General features: G+C 37.5%; 1 protein-coding gene across 1 annotated transcript in view; it reads right to left on the reverse strand.

Moving 5' to 3' along the window:
• Nucleotides 1–1,729: 1,729 nt before the first annotated feature.
• PAH (phenylalanine hydroxylase) overlaps nt 1,730–24,159 on the reverse strand; it is a 72,867-nt gene continuing 50,437 nt past the window's right edge. Inside the window, exons 7-13 of the mRNA XM_072655754.1 lie at nt 19,023–19,158; nt 16,364–16,433; nt 14,949–15,005; nt 14,358–14,453; nt 6,524–6,657; nt 5,969–6,084; nt 1,730–4,916 (exon numbers count right to left, since the gene is read on the reverse strand). Coding sequence (XP_072511855.1) covers nt 4,873–4,916; nt 5,969–6,084; nt 6,524–6,657; nt 14,358–14,453; nt 14,949–15,005; nt 16,364–16,433; nt 19,023–19,158 — 653 coding nt within the window. The 3' untranslated portion in view covers nt 1,730–4,872. The remainder of the gene's footprint in view (nt 4,917–5,968; nt 6,085–6,523; nt 6,658–14,357; nt 14,454–14,948; nt 15,006–16,363; nt 16,434–19,022; nt 19,159–24,159) is intronic.

The raw sequence follows: 24,159 nt of genomic DNA on the forward strand, positions 1-24,159 counted from the left end.
TAGCCCAACTTAAGTGAAGTCATTGTATAATGACCCTGTTAAAATATATATGTTTATACAGATATATACAATTTCTCTACATATGTCATAATACTCTCTCTCAACAGAATGTCCTTAAGACACTTTGTTTATATATTCACTTTTAACTGGACTAACTCCCTGAAGGGAATTCTTTGGGTAGTTAGGTGGCTCTTGGATAGAGTGACTTGAGTTCAGATGTGATCTCAGTCACTTACTAGATGTGTGACCCTGGGCAAGTCACTTAGTCCTGTGTGCCTCAGTTTCCTCATCTATAAATCTGGAAAAGGAAATGGCAAACCACTCCAATATCTTTGTCAAGAAAATCCCAAATGGGGTCACAGAGAGTCAGACGTGATGGAAACAGTTCAAGAACAGCAAGGGACTTCCTCATGAAGAACTTTATCAATGCAGTTTTCTGCAACTTATATTGTTAGGAAGTTCCCAGGGGCACTTAGAAGTTAAGTGATTTCCACAGGATCCCTCAAACAATATGTGTCAGAGGTAGGAAGGTATTTTGAATCCAAGGCCTGCTCTCTGTCCACCAAATACATCATATTATTTCTCATGTGTATGTAAAATGTAGTATATAACGTTTAGCACATGGTACCTACCTACATGTCTATATATAACATATATTCACATCTATAATAAATATAAAACGTATTTCACTCTCCCTTGGAAAGGACATTTTCCCAGTTTTTTAAAATTTCCATTAGGCTCCTTGCTCTTTTCTCTTCATTTAGATGTTCAGCTTCCTTTTAGGTGTGTTTTTCAGTCTGATCTATTTTAACCATACTCAAGGCACACTTTTTTTTTGGTCACCTATACTGAGTAGTCAGTCTGAAGCTACTCCTACCAACCTTCCATTGTTCTATATGTTGTAGGAGATGGAATTTATGGATGACTGTATAAATAAAAATGTGGTGAACAAATGATCTCTCTAAATTATAGCCATTGAAGTGACCACTATCTGGATCTGACCAGTAGATCAAAAGGTAACACCTGCTCAAATTGATAAAATAAACAACACCTGTCCTTCCAGAACAAATATATAACACCTGCTTGGCCAAGGAAGAGACCATTGTCTAAACCTTGCTGACCATCAGAGCTTCCTTGGTTGTAACAATAACCTCCATGACCTATAGGACTCTCTGGGTTAAGTTCCTGTCAGGAAAACAAAACAAAAGCAAGTGCTGCATTTGGCTCAGTCAAACCTTAATCCAGATTGAGCTAGTGATCCTTCAAGTTTCCCATAGCTAAGCTTCTTAGGGCTCTTTACCCATGATTTCTTTTGCTGTTAGAAGCTTGATCTCCCCTGTTTAATCTTTCTTCCCCACGGTAACTTCTAGCAAAATCCATTTTTGCTAACTCTTTCTGGTTTTCTTTGTACTGGTGCTCCCACAATTTGAACTCAGAACTTCCACGTACTGCAAGTATTGAAGAATGTATCAGGATACCCTTGTCAAGGATAAGCAGGAGGTAGTGGTAAGGGAAAGGGATACTTCAGGTGTTGGGTGTAGTCACTGTGTTGATCTATTTTGCTTAACACCTTTTTCCTTTGTTAAAGGAGTATTGAGTGTGTGCTATGTGGGTAGGTGGAGGTAATAGTGACAAATGACTATGAGGTGAAAAAAACAAAGACAATTAAATTTAATAATGGTTCTCAGTGGCTTTAAAGAATGGAAAGAAAAGATAGCAACTCTTCCTGTTACTTTTTCTCTTGGAAATAGTTTATTTGCAAAATACAACCAGTGGAGTAATTAATCTCTGTACTTTAATATGAATCTGTTCTTTTCAACCAGGACGAATTACAGGCATTAAAACAAATTACAGATTGAATTCCCTGATCAGTAACAAACACTGCTATCATGCAGATATAAATTTTTATCATTTCCATATATTTCTTCACTTATAAAGAGTATCACCAAGCATCCAGAAACTGATTGCTACTCTTATTAAAAAACTATTTATTTAAGACCTTTCTACAAAATTGGACTTCATAGACTGGGAAAGAACTGGATACTATTTAAAAGACATCCATAAAATTTGAATGAGGCTCTGTACTCCAATGGAATGAGCACTGACCCTGAAGTCAGGGGACCTGAGTCCAATTCCTGCACTAGAGTTTACTTTGCTGTGACTTTGGATCAGTCATTGCACATCCATTAGCCTCACTTTCCTCATCTGTAAAATGAGGGGGATGGTGGTCTCTGAAGTCCCTCTAGATCTTTATTATCTGCCTGCCAGATAGAACGATTCTCCCCATCAATGTAGATGTTCCCTCCACTGATGTAAACTACAGATTGAAAATTCAGAGAAGACATTCTATTCACTGCATGTTTTTTCTATAAAAATTATTCATGTCTAAAAGACTAAAATTTAATTTCAATTACTTAAAAATCTTTTAAATGAAAGGAAAAAAATCGCTTCCTAGTGAAATGGTCTACAACACAAAATGAATCATAAAGTGCAACTAATTGAAGCTTAAAATCTATAACAATAACGGTTGCTATTTATATAAACAAAGTCATTAGAACCACATAACAGCTCTCTCCTATGGGTATTACAAATATCATTTTCTCTCTGCAGACAGGAGTTTCAGAGACATTAAGTTATTTGTCCAGTAACAGTGTCAGAGATTGGATTCAAACCCCAAATTACCTTACTTCAAGTTCAGCCTTTTCCAGCTGCACAGAAAAGGTACTGTTTATATTGCTATTAAATTATGTGATCTTAATTATATGATCACCTTTCAGGTAGGCCAGTACTGAAAAAACTTTAGAAAAAGGATTCATGCATATGACAAGAGAATGAAAGAGATTACCTCTCAGATTCTTTCTGGTTCTGAGAGTTAGAAGATATATTCAGGTGATACATTCAGGGGATAAATTTTAATTTCACCTCTAGAACCAAAGCCAGACTCTCAAGTTTACAGAAGCACTGTTGGCGGCAAAGCTGGAGGGGGAGAGGAGGAGAGGGAGCAGTGGGGGATGGAAAAATAGTTAGGAGCATGACAGTCACACATTATATACAATGTAGGATCCTATGTTATTTAATAAAGACACTTTTAGACCAAAGGGCTCTGAGTCACTTAGATGAATATCACTCAACTTTCTCAGTGTGGTAGAGGCAGCTGCTTAAAGATTTGTGTACATTTTTGAATCAAGACTTTTTTCCATGATAGAACCCCTAGGATATCCTGCAAAGGTGAAGCTTATTTCTGCCTTGGCTGCCACCACCATGAGAAGCAGACAAGAAAAAGCAAAGTCCAGCTGCTTTCTTTATCTCATACCCATTACAATTTGTGAATGGTCCAGGACAAAAGTACACAGTGACCCAACTCCAGACCTGCCCTAAAAAAATGGTTTGAGTCCTTATGGGAAAAATCATACTAGATAAGGGAAAAGTCTATCTTCCATGGGAGTCTAGATGATAGGACAACAAAATGGGAGTGTGGCTATTACAGGGGACTCCATGTAACAGCACATTTTTAATGTGTCTTCATTGTCTTCTGGACTAAAGAAAACATGGTTTATTTGAGTAGGAAATTGTGCCAGTTAGGATTCAAAACAGCCTGGAAGTTTGACTCACGAATATAGACATACATACACATACATACATACATATGTGTGTGTACATGTCTATGTGTATATACATGTATATACCCATGAGACATGAAACAGTATATATGTTTCACAGTTGTATTATACACACCTATACATGTGTGTACATATGTGTATATAGTATGTCCCATCTGAGTAGGATAAATATTTCAGAGTACATTATCAGGATGACAAAATAATAATAGGAGCTGGTCTTTATGTAACACTTTAAGGTTTTCAAAGGACTTCAGCTCTCTTATCTCGATTGATCCATACACCAACACTATGAAATTAATGCTGGAGAGGTAGCCTAGTATATTGGTAAGACCACAGACTCTAAAGTCAGAAGATTTAGATTCAGATCCCTATGTGATCTTAGACAAGGAATTTGATTTTGGGGGGATCTGATTTTTTCATCAATTAGATGAGATGACTTCTAAGGTCCCTGACATCTCTAAATCTAGGATCTTAGGAGATAAATACTGATTCTCTCAGTGCCATTTTTAGGGCTCTTCTCTCTTCCAGAAATTGAGCATATAGTTTGTATTTGAGTATCTGTGTCAAATTCTTTATTCTCTTGGTGCCTTGGGCAAATCTCTAAGACTATAAATTTCAGAGGAGATGCTAATCTGCATTGATAGAGGAAATCTTATTCCCTGGGAGTTCCCCATACCAAGAAAATTTCAGGTGCAGTCCTGCTCCCCTGTTCCATGCCTCCCCCCATTAGAATATAAGCTCCCTGAGGGAAATGACTATTTTTTTCTATCGTTTAGTCTCCAACACCTGGCAAATGGTAAATGCTTAATGAAATCACATTGAATTAAGTTAAATTCAACATACCCCCATGTGATGGATCAGGAAACTGAAGCCAAGAGGTTAGGGAGAAGAGACCTCAAGTCTTACATGACTACTAAGTGTGAAAGATAGAATTTGAATCTGGGTCTCAACAAAATCTGTCATTCTTTGCAACTTTGAATAATTGATATTGTAAATGTATATTAGCCTCACCAGGAATATGAGAGATCACTAAGCCAAAAACTAAACAGGAAAAATATGTAATGATTCTCCCCAGAGAAGGTTCAGAAAAGTCAACAGGACAGAATTGTGGGGGCTAACATACAGTCATTTAAAATTAAATGAAGCATGCCTAGCTTTTAACTATTTGTGCAATTGACAAGCATAATTAAAGGACACTGGATTTCCATGCCCAAAGTCAGCAAGTTGAAATTCCAGAATCTGACACACATCTTCATTTTATTTTCTGAAGGGCACTGCAGAGGATTCCAAATTCACCTAAAAAAAGACGAACAATGAGCAAGTGAGAAAAATGTCAGTTATAGAATTCCTCACTCCAATTTCCAACTCCCAAACCAGCATAATTGACAAACATTCAGTCTAACTGGTCTCCTAAAAAGAAAGCTCAGTCTAGTTATTAGTTGGTAAACTGAGGCATACTGGATTTCAGATTCTCTACCTTTTTCCTCAAAGGGCCAATGAGACATAAGTCTTTACAGTGAAGGAATTTTTCCATCACTACCATGAAGAATCAAAATCCATGTTTGAGTTATGATTCTGTTATCTCATCAAAGCAGGACATCCTACAAGAAATGATGATCACAACAACCCTTCCATGCCTGCCCAACCTATGTCTTTACAAAATGTTTCAGCAAGGGATTCTCCCAAAATGCCTGAGGCTTTCTTTGATTCTTCCTGCCGTAGGTGAGGGGACCAGTGAAGAACTCTGGCTCTCCTTCATTCTTGCCATAGCCCATCTTCTTCTCCTGTTAGGTAATTCTTTAATGACACCATTTACCCTTGTTCTGCTTTGGAGTTCTACTTTAAAAAATTACTAAGTGCTTGTTGACTTGACTTTGTAAACTGATCCACCCACTATGAGCCTCTTCCTTGGCCTCTGTGGGATTTTCATCTTTATGTCTTTAGAAGTGGTAGTGTTCCAGGTCTCACTGTCACACAGTTACACTAATTAATGTCATTATTGAAAAGATGAACCTTGGCTTTCATGGGAAACTTGGGATCTCTGCAATTTCCCCAAAGTAATACAGCCTTCCTTCTTCCTCCTGTTACACTATGGTCCATTTATATGGCATGTCCAAGATGTTACAGTGATTTGCTCAGAATCACACAGCTTGTAACCATGTGAGGTCACATTTAAATCCAGTACCTGAATCCATGTCCAACACTCTGTCTACCACATCACCTATCTGCCTCTCGTTTAAAGTCTTTGGTCAAATTTATCTGTCTTTCCTATTCCCCAAATGATAGACCTCCCTTTTGCCCCTTCAACTGCCACCTAAAGAAAGAATCCCAAGGCTGCCATTACTTACAATTGATGGAGTCAGCCAAAATTTTAAGCTGTTTAGTGTTATCCAGAACCTCGATCCTTTGGGTGTATGGGTCATAACGCACTGAGAAGGGTCGAGGGATTGTTGAGGCAAAGTTCCTGAAGGCAAAAACAGGAATGTGGGTGAAGGTCAAAATTTGACAAAGAGAATTTGTTTTTAAAATAATTAACAGAGAGAATTCCTTTCCAGTGTTTATTGGGGACCATCAGACCACCTCAAGAGCTGCCTTCAGTGACCCACACCCTGAAAGTAAGATCATTTTATTGCTGGGAATTCCAAACCTAGAGAGTCCACAAATTTTTCAGAGAGGTGTGTGAACAGATTTCAGATGGTCTCTGAACTTAGATGTAAAAAAAATATATCAATTTTTATTACCCCCTAACTGAAATTTAGCATTTCTTTCCATTATGAAATGAGGCAACAAACAGTATTCTGAAGAGGAATCCATAGACTTCATTAGACAGCCAATGGGTGTTATAATACAAAAAGGTTTAAAAGCCCCAGCCTTACACTGAGGTTGTTAGAAAGTATACTTACTTCACTTTCTCTTTGGCATCATTGAAGCTCTCAGCCACAAAATACAAGGGTTGGAACTGGGTGACAGAATACTCCTGGACTGATGTTGTTTCAAGATCCAGGGGCAGAAGCTTAGGTTTATCAGATAAGCAGTACTGGAAGCCAGAAATGAAGTTTTTTCCAATTAATAGTCAACCAACAAACCTTTACTAAACCCTACTATATGCCTACTAAGTGCCAAGCATTGTACTAAGCATTAGAAATACACAGAAAGGCAAAAACATTCTTTGCTCTCAAGGACCTTACATTCTAAGACAACATGCCTTAAAATATAAGATAGAAATAGGATATGTACAGAGTAGATGGCAAGTATTCTCAGAGGCTGAATGGTCATACAGTGAGAGTTAAGGGTTAAGAGATGGCTATAGCTCAAGTGACTGCAGACCTGGCACTCTATCCACTACACCACCTAACTGCCCCTGGAGGAAGAGAGCATTATGCAAACTAGGGAAATCAGGAAGGGTTTTCCATAGAAGGTGGCACTTGAACTAAGTGTTTTTAATCCCTTAGTTAAGCATTCTAAGAGGTTGCTGCTGCTTTCTTTCATTTTCTTTTCTTTTTGTGATATTAATTTTATTTATTTTCAGTGTTCTACAATCACTACCATATAACTTAGATTATTTTTTTCCCTTCTCTCCTCCCTACCTCCCCCTCCCCCCCAAGATGGCATACAATGTTATATAGGTTCTGTACAAACATTCCTATTAAATACATTTTCACTATAGTCATGTTGTGTAGAAGAATTAAAATGAGTGGGAGAAATCATATAACAAACCAAAATGTAAAACAAAAGAAAATAATCTACTACATTCTGCAATTGAATTCCAAAGTTATTTCTCTGTGTATGGAAGGCATTTTGCCTTAAAAGACCATTGGGAATTTTTTTTTTAAGTCCTTGCATTGCAATGAAGTTCCAAGTCTACCAGAAAAACTCTCTCACACTGTGGTCATCACTGTGCACAAAGTTCTCCTGGTTCTGCTCCTTTCACTCAGCATCAGATCATATAAGTCTTTCCAGGCCTCTCTGAAGTCTTTCTGTTCATCATTTCTTATAGCACAATAGTATTCCATTACATTCATACATCATAATTTATTCAACCATTCCCCAATTAATGGGCATTCCCTTGATTTCCAGTTTTTGGCCACCACAAAAAGGGCTTCTATAAATATTTTTGTACATATGGGATCCTTTCCCATTTTTATGATCATTTGGGGATACAGTCCTAGAAGAGGTATTGCTGGGTCAAAGGATATGCACATTTTTGTAGCCCTTCCAGCATAGTTCCAAATTGCCCTCCAGAATGGTTGGATCAGCTCACAGCTACACCAACAATGAATTAGTGTTCCAACTCTCCCACATCTTCTCCAACATCTATCATCTTCCTGTTCTGTCATGTTACCCAATCTGATAGGTATGATGCGGTATCTCAGAGTTGTTTTGATTTGCATCTCTCTAATCAATAGTGATTAAGAGCATTTTTTCAGATGACTATAGATACCTTTAATTTCTTCCTCTGAAAACTGACTATTCATGTCCTTTGACCATTTATCAATTGGGGAATGACTTGTATTCTTGTACATTTGACTCAGTTCTCTATATATTTCAGAAATGAGGCCTTTATCACAGACACTAGTTGGAAAAAGTCTTTCCCAATTTTCTGCTTCCCTCCTAACCTTGGTTGCATTGGATTTGGTTGTGCAAAATCTTTTCAATTTAATGTGATCAAAATTATCCATTTTGTACTTCATAATGCTTTCTGTCTCTTCTTCAGTCAAAAATTCTTCCCTTTTCCATAAATCTGATAAATACACTATTCCTTGCTCCACTAATTTGTTTATAGTGTCAGTCTTTATCCCTAGATCATGTACCTATTTGGACTTTATTCTTGTCTATGGTGTCAGGCATTGATCTATACCTAGTTTCTGCCACACTTTTATCCAGTTTTCCCAGCAATTTTTGTCAAACATTAAATTCTTATCACAGAAGCTGGGGTCCTTGTGTTTATCAAACAGTAGATTGCTATATTCATTGCCTACTATGTCTTGAGTACCTAGCATATTTCACTTGTCTACCCTTCTGTTTCTTAGCCAGTACCAAGTGATTTTGATAACTGCTGCTTTATAATACAATTTGAGATCTGATAGAGCTAGGCTACCTTCCCTAGCATTTCTTTTCATTAGTTCCCTTCCTATTCTGGACCTTTTGTTCTTCCAGATGAATTTTGATGTTATTTTTTTCCAGCTCTAGAAAATAATTATCAGATAGTTTGATTGGTATGGCACTAAATAAATAAATTAATTTAGGTAGAATTATCATTTTTATTATATTAGCTCGGCCTACCCACGAGCAACTGATGTTTTTCCACTTACTTAGATCTGAGTTTACTTGTACAAAAAGTGTTTTGTAATTGTGTTCATATAGTCCCTGGGTTTGTTTTGGCAGGTAGACTCGCAGATATTTTATTGTGTCTACTGTAGCTCTAAATGAGATTTCTCTTTCTATCTCTTGCTGTTGGGCTTTGTTAGTAATATATAGAAATGCAGAAGATAAGTGTGGGTTTTTTTTGTAACCTACAACTTTGCCAAAGTTGTTTATTATTTCAAGTAGTTTTTTACTTGAAGCTCTGGGATTCTCTAAGTATATAATCATATCATCTGCAAAAGAGTGATAACTAAGTTTCTTCTTTGCCTGTTCTAATTCCTTCAATTTCTTTATCTTCTCTAATTGCTACAGCTAATATTTCTAGTACCATATTGAATAATAGTGGTGATAATGGAAATCCTTGTTTCACCCCAATCTTATTGCAAATACATCTAGCTTATCTCCATTGCATATAATGCTTGCTGAGGGTATTAGCTAGATACTGCTTATTATTTTATGGAAAGTTCTCTTTATTCCTATGCTTTCCAGTGTTTTTAATAGGAATGGCTGTTGTATTTTGTCAAAAACATTTTCTGCATCTATTGAGATAATTGTGGTTTCTGTTAGGTTTGTTGTTGATATGATCAATAACACTAATAGTTTTCCTAATATTGAACCAGCCCTACATTCCTGATATGAACCCTACCTGATCATAATGTATTATTCTCGTGATAAGCTGCTATATTTCTTTTGCTAAAATCTTATTTAAAATTTTTGCATCTATGTTCATTAGAGATATTGGTCTATAATTTTCTTTCTCTGTTTTGTCTCTCCCTGGTTTAGGTATCAAAACCATATTTATATCATAAACAGAATTTGGAGGGACTTCTTCCCCAATTTTCCCAAATAGTCTATATAGTATTAGAATTAACTGTTCTTTAAATGTTTGATAGAATTCACTTGTAAATTCATCCTGCCCTGGAGATTTTTTCCTAGGGAGTTCATTGATGGCTTGTTCAATTTCTTTTTCTGAGATGGGGTTGTTTAAGAATTCAACTTCCTCTTCTGTTAATCTGGGCAATTTATATTTTTTAAAATAGTCATCCATCTCATTTAGATTGTCGAATTTGTGGGCATAAAGTTGGGCAAAGTAATTTCTAATTATTGTTTTAATTTCCTCCTCATTGGAGGTGAGTTCATCCCTTTCATTTTTGATATTGGTAATTTGGTTTTCTTCTTTCTTTTTTTAAATCAAATTGACCAAAGGTTTATCAATTTTATTAGTTTTTTCATAAAACCAACTATTAGTTTTATTTATTAGTTCAATAGTTTTCTTAATTTCAATTTTATTGATCTCTCCTTTGGTTTTCAGTATTTCTAATTTGGTATTTACTTGGGGATTTTCAGTTTGTTCTTTTTCTAGCTTTTTCAGCTGCATGTCCAAATCATTGATCTCCTCTTTCTCTATTTTATTCATGTAGGCATTCAAAGACATAAAGCTTCCCCTAAGAACTGCTTTTGCAGTATCCCATAAGATTTGGTGAATTGTTTCATTATTGCCATTCTCTTGAATAAAGTTGCTGATTGTTTTTATGATTTGTTGTTTAACTCGCTCCTTTTTTAGGATTAGATTATTTAGTTTCAAATTAATTTTTGGTCTATCTTTTCATGACCTTTTATTATATATGATTTTTATCGCATTATGATCTGAGAAGGATGCATTGACTATCTCTGCCTTTCTGCACTGAAGTGTAAGGTTTTTATGCCCTAGTACATGGTCAGTTTTTGGATATGTACCATGTACAACTGAGAAAAAGATATATTCCTTTGTATCCCCATTCAATGTTCTCCAGAGACCTATCATATCTACCTTATCCAGAGTTTTATTCACCTCCTTAACTTTTTTCTTGTTTATTTTGAGGTTAGATTTATCAAGTTCAGAGGGGGGGAGGTTGAGGACCCCCACTAGTATAGTTTTGCTGTTTATTTCTTCCTGTAACTCCTTTAACTTCTCCTCTAAGAATCTAGATGCTATACCACTTGGAGCATATATGTTCAGTAATGATATTGCTTCATTTTCTGTGGTGCCTTTTAGCAGGATATAGTTTCCTTCCTTATCTCTTTTGATTAGACCTATTCCTGCTTTTGCTTTTTCTGAGATTAAGATTGCTACCCATGCCTGTCTTACATCAGCTAAAGCACAATATATTCTACTCCATTCTTTTACCTTTACTCTGTGTGTATCCCCTCATTTAAAATGTGTTTCTTGTAAACAACATATTGTTGGATTATGGCTTTTAATCCATTCTTCTATCCATCTCCGTTTTACAGGACAATTCATCCCATTCACATTCACATTTATGATTACTGTCTGTGTCTTTCCCTCTATCCTCTTTCCCACCATTTGTGCTTTTAGTTCTCCCTTCCCCTCCACAATAGAGTTTTAATTTTTTACCACCACCTCCCGCAGTCTTCCCTTCCTTCTTTCAGCCTCCCTCCCTTTTACTGCCCTTTACCCTTACTACTTCTTCCCTCCCTTTTATCCCCCCTCCCATTTCTTTCCCCTTTCCCTTCCTACTGCCTATAGAGCTAGTTAGATTTATATACTTAATTAATTTGTTGTTCCCTCCTTGAACCAAATCAGATGAGAGTACCTCTCAAACAATGCTCATCTCCCTCCCCTCTTTCCCTCTACTGTAATATAATATTGTACTTCTTCCTGTGATGTAATTTACCATTTTATGCTTCCTCCTTTTCATGTAACCTGTTACAATCCCTTCACAAGCTTAAATCACATTTTTAACATCATATAATTTACTTTATACCCATTTCCTCTATCTCTGAATATCCCTTTTATATTTAGTATTAGATATACAATTCTCAAGATTAATGATTATTATCTTCCATTATAGGGAGATAAACAGTTTGCCCAAATTGAGTAACAAGTTTTCTTTTCCCCTGTTTTTCCTTTTTATGCCTCTCTTGAGACATGCATTTGAAGATTGAATTTTCTATTGCATTCTGGCCTTTTTATCAGAAAAGTCTGGAAATCCCTAATTTCACTGAATGTCCATCTCCTTGCCTGAAATATTATGCCAAACTTTGCTGGGTAATTGATCCTTGGTTGTAGTCCCAGCTCCTTTGCCTTGTGAAATATCATATTCTAATTCCTTCGATCTTTTAATGTAGAAGCTGCAAGGTCCTGTGTGATCTTGACTGTAGCTCCTCGATATTTGAATAGTTTCTTTCTAGCTGCCTATAGTATTTTATCCTTCACTTGATAATTCTGGAATTTGGCAACAATATTTCTTGGTGTTTTTAGTTTGGGGCCCCTTTCAGGGGGTGAACGGTTGAATCTTTCGATGACTATTTTGCCCTCTGGATCTAGCACTTCTGGGAAGTTTTCCTTGATGATTTCTTGAAAGATATTGTTCAGACTCTTTTTTTCATCATGGCTATCTGGTAGGCCAATAATTCTTAAATTTTCTCTCCTGGACCTATTTTGTGGGTCAGTTGTTTTTCCAATTAGCTATTTTACATTTTCTTCTATCTTTTCATTCTTTAGATTTTGTTTGACTGACTCTTGATATTTCATAGAGTCCTTAACTTCTACTTGTCCAATTCTAATTTTCATCAAATTGTTTTCTTCAGTTAAGTTTTGCATTTTCTTTTCCATCTGTCCAATTATTCCTTTTAAGGAATTATTTTCTCCAGTTTGTTTTTGTACTTCCTTTTCCGTTTGTTCAATTTTCCTTTTTAAAGATCTGTTCTCTTGAGTGAATTCTTTTTTCATACTTCTAAAATCATTTAATTTAATCATTTGGCCATTTTTTACTCTATTTCCTTCTTCAACTGTTCCAAGAGTACTCTCTGTGCATGTGAGCAGTTCATAGTCCCTTCTGAAGTTTCAGATGGGAGTACAGTCTCAATACTGACCTCTTTGGTGTTCATGTCCTTGTCCCCATAGAAAGATTCTATGGTCTTTTCCTTCCTCCTTTGCTTCTTGCTCACAATGTTGATGCTTTGTGTGTTGTGGCCTCCAGTTCTATCAGCTAGACTCTAAAGAACTTGGTTCTGAGCTGGCTGGTGTGAGAAAGCAAAGGCAGGTGAAATCTGTTTGTGTTTCCCCGAATTTGCCCTGGAGCTAGCTTGATAAGTGTGAGGGAGGGGTGGTCCATTCACAGGAGATCTCCTCAGCTGAGCTAGAGCAAAGGCAAACTCAGGACTTGGTGATCCAGGCTGCCTTCCTGTTTCCCCTGGAGCGCTGAGGCACACCTCGGTCCTAGTGCAAGGTTCCACACCCCTGGAGCTCTAGCTGTCTGGGACAGCTCTGTTTCTCTGCCACAGTAAGAGGAATCCTCTTAGTGATTTTCCTCACCTCAGGTGTTATGAGACTGTTTGCCCCTTCTGCTGATCCCATTGATCCAGGATTTTTCTGGGGAAATAGTTTCAAGGTCAACAAGGGGAAGGGGAGAGAGCATTTACTGATCGCTCCACCATTTTGGCTCCCGGAAGTTCAGGTAGATGACTTACAGACATTTAATCTGCAGGCTGAAAGGCTCCAGCACAGCTGCTGCAGAGACCTGGGCCTCTTCCCTGGCTCTCATTTGCTTGGCTCCGTTTGACTCTCACTCTGAGCTGCTATCTTGCTGTGCTGCAGCTTCATCAGACTGCCACCAGGAATTCCTGCTAGGCTGTGCTATGGCAGGGATGCTGTGTTGTATACTGTATGCTCCTCCACCTTCATGGAACAGATTCTTCCCATCACTCTTTCAGTGTGTCCTGGACTGTGAAACTCCCAGTCTGTCTCCTATTCTATTCTGTACCTTCAAAATTTGGTCAGATTCTCTTTTTAGAGGTATCTGATGGAGTTTGTCTAAGAGCTTATGTGAGCAGTTGCTCTCACTCTGCCATCTTGGTGCCACCCCTCACTTTCTTTCAATTTCACAGAGGACCAGTGACATCATAGGTGGTGCCTTGATATGAAGGAGATTTAAGTGAGGCACAGTTGTGAACAATCCCTTGACCTTACTTTCTCTTCCTGAGATGCTAAGGAATGCTTAGGAAAAAGTTAAGGAAAGCTAAAGTGTGCTAAGGAAGAGACAAATTCAAGGCATGGGAAAGGACCCATGCAAAAGGACAGAAATGGAAGATGGTATTCTGAGTGCTGGAAATGGTAAATCAGCCAATTGGGTGGGAATGTGAAGGTCATGAAGCACAGTAGCCTATAACATCCCCCAACTTCCCAAAGTCATAACTATAAGAGAATTCACCCTTCTCTTCTCCACTGCTATCCTGCCCCACCCTCTTGCTTCCTCTCTGGTAGATGAGGGCCATGAAGAGAGCTAAAATCAGGCCAGTTACAACAATAACCCCCTAATGCTTGAGTCTGGGGAAACTGGCATTTGCTCTTGTGGGGCCCAAACTACCCACCTGTAATTCTCCAAATGAAGACAGGAGCCCAGCACCATATGCCTTTATGGAATCACCTTGTTTGCAGAGGCCAAACTCCACAGTAAACCAGTAGATCTGAAATGGAGAGTTGGGTGAAGGCATGCCCCACCCCCACCCCCATTCTCTCTGTCTCTCTGTCTCTGTCTCTGTCTCTCTGTCTCTCTGTCTCTGTCTCTCTCTCTCTCTCTCTCACACACACACACACACACACACACACACACACACATACACATACATACACATACATAAACACTTGCCCTTAGAACAACCCTGTGAATTGGGTGCTACTATATTCCTCTTTTACACGTAGGGAATCTGAAACTCAGAAAGGTTAAGTAATTTGCTTGTGGTCACCCACTTAACAAGTGTCAGTAACAGGATCTGAACCCAGATATCCTTGGCTCCAAGTCCCAGTACTTTATATCTGTGCTGTACTGATTGTTAAAGGTCTTCCTGACTGCTCCCAATCAAGTGTTCAGACTTCAGGAGTCAAAGGACTCCTGCTTATAATGCTATGGTTATCTCCTAGGTTAGGATGATCATTCTCAAACCCCACAAAGATCATATTACCGTGGCAAGTTTCTCAATGTATTCATCAGGGGCACCCAAAGAAGCCAGTCCAATTTCCTGAAACAATAAAAAAAGTATGTTATTAGATGCTAAGGGTTCGTCAGCAAGTTTATTAAATCTGTATTGTGTGCAGTGTCATACTAGGTACAATGGGAAGTGATGTAACATATCTCCTGTCTGTCCCCTTCTCTCCACTCATCCAGCCACCTCCCTAGTACAGGTTCCCATCACCTCTCCCCTAGAGTTTTGCCATAGTCTTCTAAATTAGATCTCCAAACCCATCCTCTGTCCTCTTCAATCCATCCCCCATACATTAGCTAAATTGTCATCCCTAAAGCATGAGTCTGACCATGCCTCCCAACTCTCATAATCCTACTCAACCTTTAGGTACAGCTCAAGAGCATTTTCTTTCATAAAGCTTTCCATGACCTACCCTCACCAAAAAAAATCTTGGATATGATCTTTTTCAACTCCTCACACTCCCTTTAGGACTTTATTCCCAAATCTCTTATGGTACTCATAGTCTGCCTTGCTTACAGGAGTTCTAAACCTGGCATCTCTGAACTTGATTTTGAATATATGCCTGTGTATATACATACATACATATGTATATTCATAAATATATACACATATGTGATACCGAATTGTATTTCAATACAATTGGTTTCCTGTGTAATCCTCCACATTTAAATTGTCATTCTGGCCAGGTGTGGTGGTGCACACCTGTAATGATAAGTACTGGGGAGGTTAAGACTGTTGGATCTCTTGACTTGGGAGTTCTGAGGTATAATAAGCAATGCCAGTTAAGTGTTTGCATTAAATTTGGCACTGAGATGGCAAGTCTGGCAGAAATGGGGATGGGGGGAGAGTATTAGATTGCTTAAGAAGGGGTGAACTGGTCCAATGTGTAAATGAAGAGGGTCAAAGCTCCAGTGGGGAGCAGAATGAGCTTGAGAAATAGCCCTTGGATTTCCTTCCATACTGGACAAGATGGGGAAGAGGAGGAGAAGAAAATATCTATTTATTAAGTGCTTGCTATTGTTCCAGGAACATATAGGGAGACCTAGTCTTTAAAACAAAAACAAACAAAAAACCCCATTATTCTGAGGAGTCTATAAGCTTTATGAGACTGCCAACAGGATCCATCTCTCTCTCTTTCTCTCTCTCTCTCTCTCTCTCTCTCTCTCTCTCTCTCTCTCTCTCTCTCTCTCTCTCTCACACACACACACAGAGATGCATGCACCTTAAGAAGATCTATATTAAAATACTATATCTGTATACAAATCTCTTATCTACTACATTACAAACATGCCTTCTTCATGTTTGTATTATCCTTAGGACCTAGCACAGTGCATTGCATACATTAGGCACTCAATAAGTGTTTATTGAATGTAAACAGAAATCTATTTCCTCACCTGGGAAAACTGAGCAAAACTTCTGTCAGAAAACAATGGAACATGCCCTAATAGCTCATGGCAGATGTCACTGAAAGAAAGCACAAAAGTTATATATTATTAATAAGCAGACTGGATTCAAAAAAACCTGGGAAGATTTATATGAATTGAAGCAAAGTGAAATGAGCAAAACCAGGAGAACACTGTACAAAGTAATAGCACTATTGTAACAATGATCAACTGTGACAGGCTTAGCTGCCCTTTTTAAGATAATGATCCAAGACCATTTCAAAACACCCATGATGAAAAATGTTAGACACCTCCGCAGGGAAAACTGATAAAACTCTGAAAAGAAATTAAAGCATAATTTTTTCACTTTTTTATGTTTCTTGCTTTTTAAAAAATTTTCCTTTTTTCAACATGGATATTACGGAAATATGTTTTGGATGATTTCACATGTGTAATTGATACCACATTATTTGCCTTCTCAAGGAGTGGAGGAGGGGAGAGAGCAAGGGAGAGAATTTAGAACTCAAAATTTTTTTTAAATGAATGTTGAAAATGAATAAATAAAAAGTTCAAGGAATTTTATTTAAAAAAAAAAAAGTTGTGTGTCATTCACAAGTTTCACGTGGGTCAAAAAGAAAGTTGAAAAAAATTATTGAGGCCCAAACTCCTAAAGGAAAAGACAGATTGGAGGTAAGATATATAGTGAAGCAGAACGTATGGTGATAGGCATGGGCAGTGTGACTCCCTATTATTCCTTCTGGCATTTAAGGGAAAGAAGCCAAGGGGAGAAGGGGAAGGAGAAGAAGAAAGAAGCATCTATTAAGTGCCTACTATGTGCCAGGCAGAAACTAAGAACCTGAGATTTAATTTCTAAGGGATCAAAGGATTTAGAGCCTCAGAGGCCATCTGGTAAACTCCTTCATCTTATAGATTAGAAAACCAAGCCCACAGAGAAAAAATGATTTGTCCAAAATCAAACAGGTGCTAAGTGGCATTATCAGTATTAGGTCAACTATGGGACTAAGTCCTAGAGAGATGAATAGTATTACATAGTAGCTGGAGCTAAGGAAAGGAACAGAGGAAGGAAAAAAAAAAGTCTTCCCTCTGAGATGATTACCTTGCATCTACATGGGACATTTCACATGTGTACATGTTGTCTTCCCTACTAGGAAGTGAGCTCCTTGAAGGCAGGGACTGTGCTTTTGCCAGTCTTTAGCACAGTATCAGTCACGTAGTAAATTTTAATAAATGCTTGTTGACTGACTGACTGTTCCCATGGTGACAAAAATACCTAGGTTCTTCTTGGAATCAATACATTAAGGATCTGGAACTTCCTTGGTGAAGAACCAATGAACATCTGTAGATACCAACATACTTAGGCTTAGGGGACTGTCTGAGGCTCAGAGAGTTGAAATAATTTGTTCAGAGTTAAATAGATAATTAAGTGTTCAAGGAAAGACTTGAATCCAAATCTTCCTGTCTAGCGCTCTGTCTATCATGTTTGTTCCTCTATAACTTCTCTGAATAAAATGGAAACTTCAAAACCAGAAAATAGCCTTTCTTGCATCCACCACTTTGGCTGACACATCATCTGGCAAATACAAAGCAGTCATACATTTGTAGTCTGGTAGATACAATAAGTTACTAGTCTGTGACTTCATTGGTTTGGAATGAAGAGAGGAGAAGAAAGAGGAAGGAAACACATTTTTCAAGTCCTACTATAGACTATATGGTGCAAAACTCTACAAATATTGTCTCAAACTCCCTTTGTCAATTAAAGTTGGCACATTCTCAGTATCTGAGAGAGAACATTATTATCCAGAGGTCTGCAAAGTTGTGACTTGCCCAGACGCCCACAGCCAATTTCTCTCAGAGCGCTATGTGTCTGAGTCCAAGCGTCAAAGGCACTAGCTGCTCAATCAGCACACCCCAATCCACCTCTGGGGCAGGAGAAAAACAGAGACAGTGACTACAGTGATGGATGTGACAAAAACTACTCAAAGGAAGATAAACTGATTGTAATTGTAAATTATATTATGTTTATACATGATTATAACTACAAAATTATAAAATATGTAATTATATTATAGTTATAAAAAGCCAATATTGGTCCCAGAGAAGATTTCATCTTGTCCTAGAAACAGGACAGGCAGAATGCTAAATGCACTGCCACATATGGCCACTGTATCCTTGTTTGGGGGCAGCTAGTTGGCAACAGCGTGCCAGCCCTGGAATTAGGAGGACATGAGTTCAAATTCATTCTCCGACACTTACTAACTAGCTGTGTGACCCTGGGCAAGTCACTTCACCCAGTTTGCTTCAGTTTCTTCAGTTGTAAAATGAACTAGAGAAGGAAATGGCAAAGCACTCCTGTATCTTTACCAAGAAAACCTCAGATGGAGTTACGGAGAGTCAGACACTACTAATTGGGTGTGTGGGGGGGCGGGGGGGCCAACTGCTTTGTTGGTGATGGTGGTGGGAGGGGAGAAGGTTCAATTCCAGGACATGGATGGGGAGGAGTATATCCAGTAATGATAATAATGCAACACTAATGAAACAGCAGGAGCAATAAATAGAAATCAAAGGCAGTAACCTTCAGTTCAATTTTGTCTACTGGTCTCAGGCTATTGCCGTACCCTGTCTCTGTGGGGTTCTTGGCTCAAATACTCACGGTTCTGGTGTATACATTGGCTTCGATCCATGTCTGATGTACTGTGTGCAATGGAAGACCCGGAATGCCAGGCCTCCCAGGAAGTCCCTGGAGGAAAGCAGGCCAGCCACAGGTCGGAGGCGAAATCCAGTACAGCCTTAAGAAGTTAGAAATGAGAAGTGGACAAAGAAAATGGAGCTGGTCAGAGTAGGCTGTTACAGGTCTGGGACTCTTTCTATAGCTAAGATCCAGAGCCCATAGGAGGACAAATGATGAATTAGGCAGAGTAAGTATTTCTCTGCGCAATGAATGTGTGTGTGTGTGTGTGTGTGTGTGTGTGTGTGTGTGTGTGTGTGTGTGTGGCGCGCAAGTGAGTGACCCTTTTGGGGTTTCCTTGGCAGAGATATTGGAGTGCTTTGTCATTTCCTTCTCCAGCTCATTTTACAAAGGAAGAAACTGAGGCAAAGTTAAGTGACTTGCCCAAAGTCACATAGCTAGGAAGGCCAGATTTGAACTCAGGTCCTCTTGACTGGAGACCCAGAGCTCTATCCACTATTCCACCTAGCTGTCCCAAGTCAATATCTCTGCTCAAAACTTTTTACCATTCTGACCAAATTCTTATATAAGGTCATAGAACTTGATTTGAGAGGGAACTTAGATGCTAGCTATATATTCCTCCTTATTTTACAGATGAGAAAATCAGACCTTGCAAAGATCTGAATAATTCATTCATACAAATGTGCTAATCCAACTTAATAATAGAGAACCACTTAAAGTCACAATATCATGAATTTAGAAGTGAAAGGGACTTATGAGATCATTTAGTCTAAACCAGATTAGGAAAAGAAAATAATCAAATTCATATTGCTTAATTATAAATAATTAGCAGACACAAATACTATGTAATAACAGAGCATATAAATATTATATGCATAAAAATAAATTAATAATGAGCAAATGTGAACTTTAAAATCATTTTATAGATTTTGAGCTAGAGGTCAAGGGTCCAAAGCCCTCATTTTGAAGATGAGGAAACTGAAAACTAGGGAAATTAAATGACATGTCCAAGGTCATACAAAGAAAAATGGGAAGAGACAGGATTTGAACCTAGATGGATGTCCTCTAAGTCCCTGCTCTTTCCACAGCACCATACTGCTTCTCCTTCTTAAGATTTATCAAGCATTGTCCTCAAAATAGCCCTGTTGGAAAGGTTGCATTTGTATATCACCTTATACATCTATATGTATGTGTGTGTGTGTATAGTGGTATATGCATATGTATATATTTACATATTATTGCCCTCATATTGGTTCAGCTAGGTGGTGCAGTGGATAGAGTACTGGACCTGGAATTAGGAAGACCTGAGTTCAAATGTGACATCAGATACTTACTACCTGTGAAACCTAGGGCAAGTCACTTAACCCTACCTGCCCAAGTTTCCTCATCTATAAAATGACCTGGAGAAGGAAATAGAAAACCACTCCAGTATCTTTCCCAAGAAAACCTCCAAATGGGCTTACAAAGAGTTGGACACAACTAAACAACAACAAACTCTCATAGTACATATTTTTATTTATTTAAAGACCCAAAGAGATTAAATAATTTGCTCAAGGTCACAGAAGTAATAAGTGGCAGAGATATGATTTGAACTCAGGTCTAATGAGTCCAAATCTAGTGTTCTTCCCACTTATTTACCTTTTCTGGTGTTCTCATTTTCACAGGAAACAATGTCTTAAACTAAAGTAATTAAGCTTTAATGATGAAATTCTGATCTCATTAGCAAAGACAGATAAGAGATATACTTGGGAGTTGGGGAAGGCTTTCCTGCTGTCCCTCAAATTGACCTTTTTCTTCTTTAATAGAATTTAATGAATTTAATAGAATTTTAGAATTTAATAGAATTTTAGAATTTTAGAATAGAATTTTAGAATTTAATAGAATTTTAATGAGTTATTTATAAAAACCAGTCAAACTCATTTTGCAACTCTTTACATTTCATTGAATTTCAATGAACACAATATCATGACACCTTTTTAGGCAATCCCTCTAGACCTCCATCAGGAACCCTTGCTGGTGTCTTCTTTACTACCCGCTTTTGCTCTTTTATATTCTGTATGTGTGTGGAAGTGTATATATGTATGTGTAAGTGCATGTATGTGTGGGGAGTGTGTGTGTATTGTATCAGTGTTTGTGTATATGTATGGACTGTGTTCTGGTTCCATTTTGGTATGTGGAAGAAATGGCTTAATCAGAGTGTTAACAGGACAAGAGCAAAACCTCTCAGAAGAGAAAGAAGCCAGGTGTTTCAGAATGGGTAGTTAAAGATGGGTAAAGTTCCTTTTTCTTTTAGTCCAAAAGTTTCAGACTAGATAATTTTAATGCTTTATTACTATTCCTAAAAGAGGGAGGGAGGGTTAGTCTTGTCCACATTTTTCTTTGCATTGTTTCATAAAGGCCTTCCCATAAGTCTTCATATCATCCATATTGGTATAATGTGACTATTATCACAGCTTAACTATTCCTCTAGGGTGACTTCCAAGTTTTTTCTAATGGAAATAAGGTTGCATGAAAAACCTTGAGCAGATGTGTGTGTATGTGTTTTTGATAACACTTTCATGTTATGTTCCTTTAAAAAAAATGGAATTATTAGGTCAAACAGAATGTTTATTTTATAACTTTTACTGGGTATTACTCAGTTCCTTTCTAACGATATTCGGTTTGGTAATGTCATCAACAGTTAATAAAGATGCCTTTTTTCTACAGCCCCAGTAAATTGTAAGTTTCATTGCTTTTCATCGTTTTTGCAAATTGGACATATGTCAGGTGGTAGCTCAAATTTGTTTCCATTTGCATTTCTTTGATGACTCGTGAGGGTGAGGTTTTTTTGAAGTAATTATTGACAATTTGTGTTTCTTTTTAAATAAATTATCCTTTCATATTCTTTGACCAGGCATCCACTGTGAAAATGGACAATGATTTGCATCTTTAATAAAATGCCAATATTTTAGAAAATGATTCTCAATTTCCTTAGTCTTTGTTGTAATGTTTTCTTTTCATTATAATTTTGTTTTATTTGCATTTCATCTTTTTATCATTTCTGAATGATTTGTCATTTTGGTTGACATATATTTTGGAATACTTCTAGCTCTATTCATCAATTATCATGGTTTTTCATTTTTTTCTTTTGCTCTTATTTTTCTAAGATTTTTCTTTTTACTTTATTTTGTACTATTGTTTTGTTCCTTTTCTCACACCCTTAAAACTCAATTCATTTAGTTTATCTTTCTTCAGTTAATGTGATCAATTAACAATACAAACTTGATTCTAAACACTGCTTTGACTATATTCTATAAATATGGAATTTTTATAATTTTCAAATTAATTTTATTATTTCTTCTAAAGTTTGAAAAGATCACGTGTCTTCCATATATATGATATAATTAATAAAGGGTAAAGTAGATTTTTTTCTTATCCTTCTTACTATTTTGTTGAAATCTGCCCCACACAGAGGCAGAAAGTTTCCCACTGATCAGCTGTTACACCTCTACTTCCTCATCTTATTAAAAGAGTATCTGGCAGGGTGTTGAAAGCAGTGGGATATTTTTTCTCATCCCCATACCATACCTACATCAAAGTAGAGAGAATTCATCACTTCTTAAAGCACAACTACCTCTGACTCTTTACTTCTCCGACTGGGCTGGAGGTGACACCTAGGTCTTCTCACATTCCTGAAACTGAGCAAAGCTTTCTACCTGGTATACTCCTTGGCAACAAAAGCTTCAGCTTATACCCAAGTCAGACTTGCTAGACCTGAGCCTTCCACCATCACCTTCACTTCTAATTAGAATGTCACATAATAAAATTTAAAACTGCAACACAAAAGGTACATTTTGTAACCTAAGAGACCTAAGAGATAAAACTCCCTCTGTAGTGAAAGTTGAAACTTTCCATGGACAGGATTGAAGGCATCTCAAAGAATAAATTGAATTATATAACAAATATATTAAAATAATTAAAAGGAGATTCACAAAGAACACACACACACACACAAATAAAGGAACAGTTTGGGGGAAAATGTACAATAACATCCAAGAGTAAAAGTTTTATTTGAAGCAGAAAATAACAGAATAAATGAAGTAAATCAAAGATTAATTAATAATTAGAATAAATTTGAAGAATAATCTTTGGGTCAAACCTGTCTGAAAAAGCAACAAATGGATACACCAAATGATGTTACAAGTTTGGAAGAAAACATGAACAGTGGCAACCCCAACAAACATGAATATAAAGAAGTAGTCACTCGAGGTCAGAGGCATCTTCAAGGAGAGGAATCTCTGACAGCAAAGAAAAGATTTGGCTAAGTGGCACTGTGGATGGAGCCCTGGGTCTGGAGTCAGGAAAACCTGAGTTCAAATCCATTCTCAGACACTTACTAACTGTGTGACCCTGGACAAAATCAATTAACCCTGTTTGCCTCAGTTTTCTCATCTGTAAAATGAGCTGGAGAAGGAAATGGCAAACCAGTTCAGTACCTTTGCCAAGAAAAGCCCAAATAGGGTCACAAAGAGTCAGACATGACTGAAAATGACCAAGCATCAGAGACCAAAGAGAGTTTTCTGAGAAAATGCTGGTAAATGTATAACAACTCTCTATTGCAGGGAATTGTATGCTGGACACATTTTTAAGTAAGTCTAGATAATTAACAAAACAATAAATCAAGTCCTGATAGGTAGAGTTTGCTAATTTCTGAGGTATCAATGCTCATACTGAATTTAACAATCAGTTCTTGGATTAGAGCTGGCTCCAGCACATTGTTGGAGTTATCCCTGGTAATTAAGGATCAAGTTATGAAGAAGAAGAGACCCTGGGGACACAGTGAAGCAACCTACCCAGCAGAGATGCCACATTTGCACAAGAGAAACAACTTTGATTATCTGAGGTATACCAAGGTTTGGCCTCATGTGTTCCTTATGAGTCTCATCACCACTGTAGAAGTTGCCCCAGAAACCAGGTGTATCAGTGGGAGAATACATCACAGGTTTCTGGGAAGGAGTATTTTGCAGCTCTTGATCTTACTAAGCAAATGACTTCTTTGGGAGCTACATGTATCTATCATCTGATTGTTAGTGGGAAGTACATCAGTGGGGGCTTGTGATCT

This window comes from Notamacropus eugenii, chromosome 3, assembly GCF_028372415.1.
Source record: "Notamacropus eugenii isolate mMacEug1 chromosome 3, mMacEug1.pri_v2, whole genome shotgun sequence".
In the NCBI taxonomy this organism is placed as follows: domain Eukaryota; kingdom Metazoa; phylum Chordata; class Mammalia; order Diprotodontia; family Macropodidae; genus Notamacropus; species Notamacropus eugenii.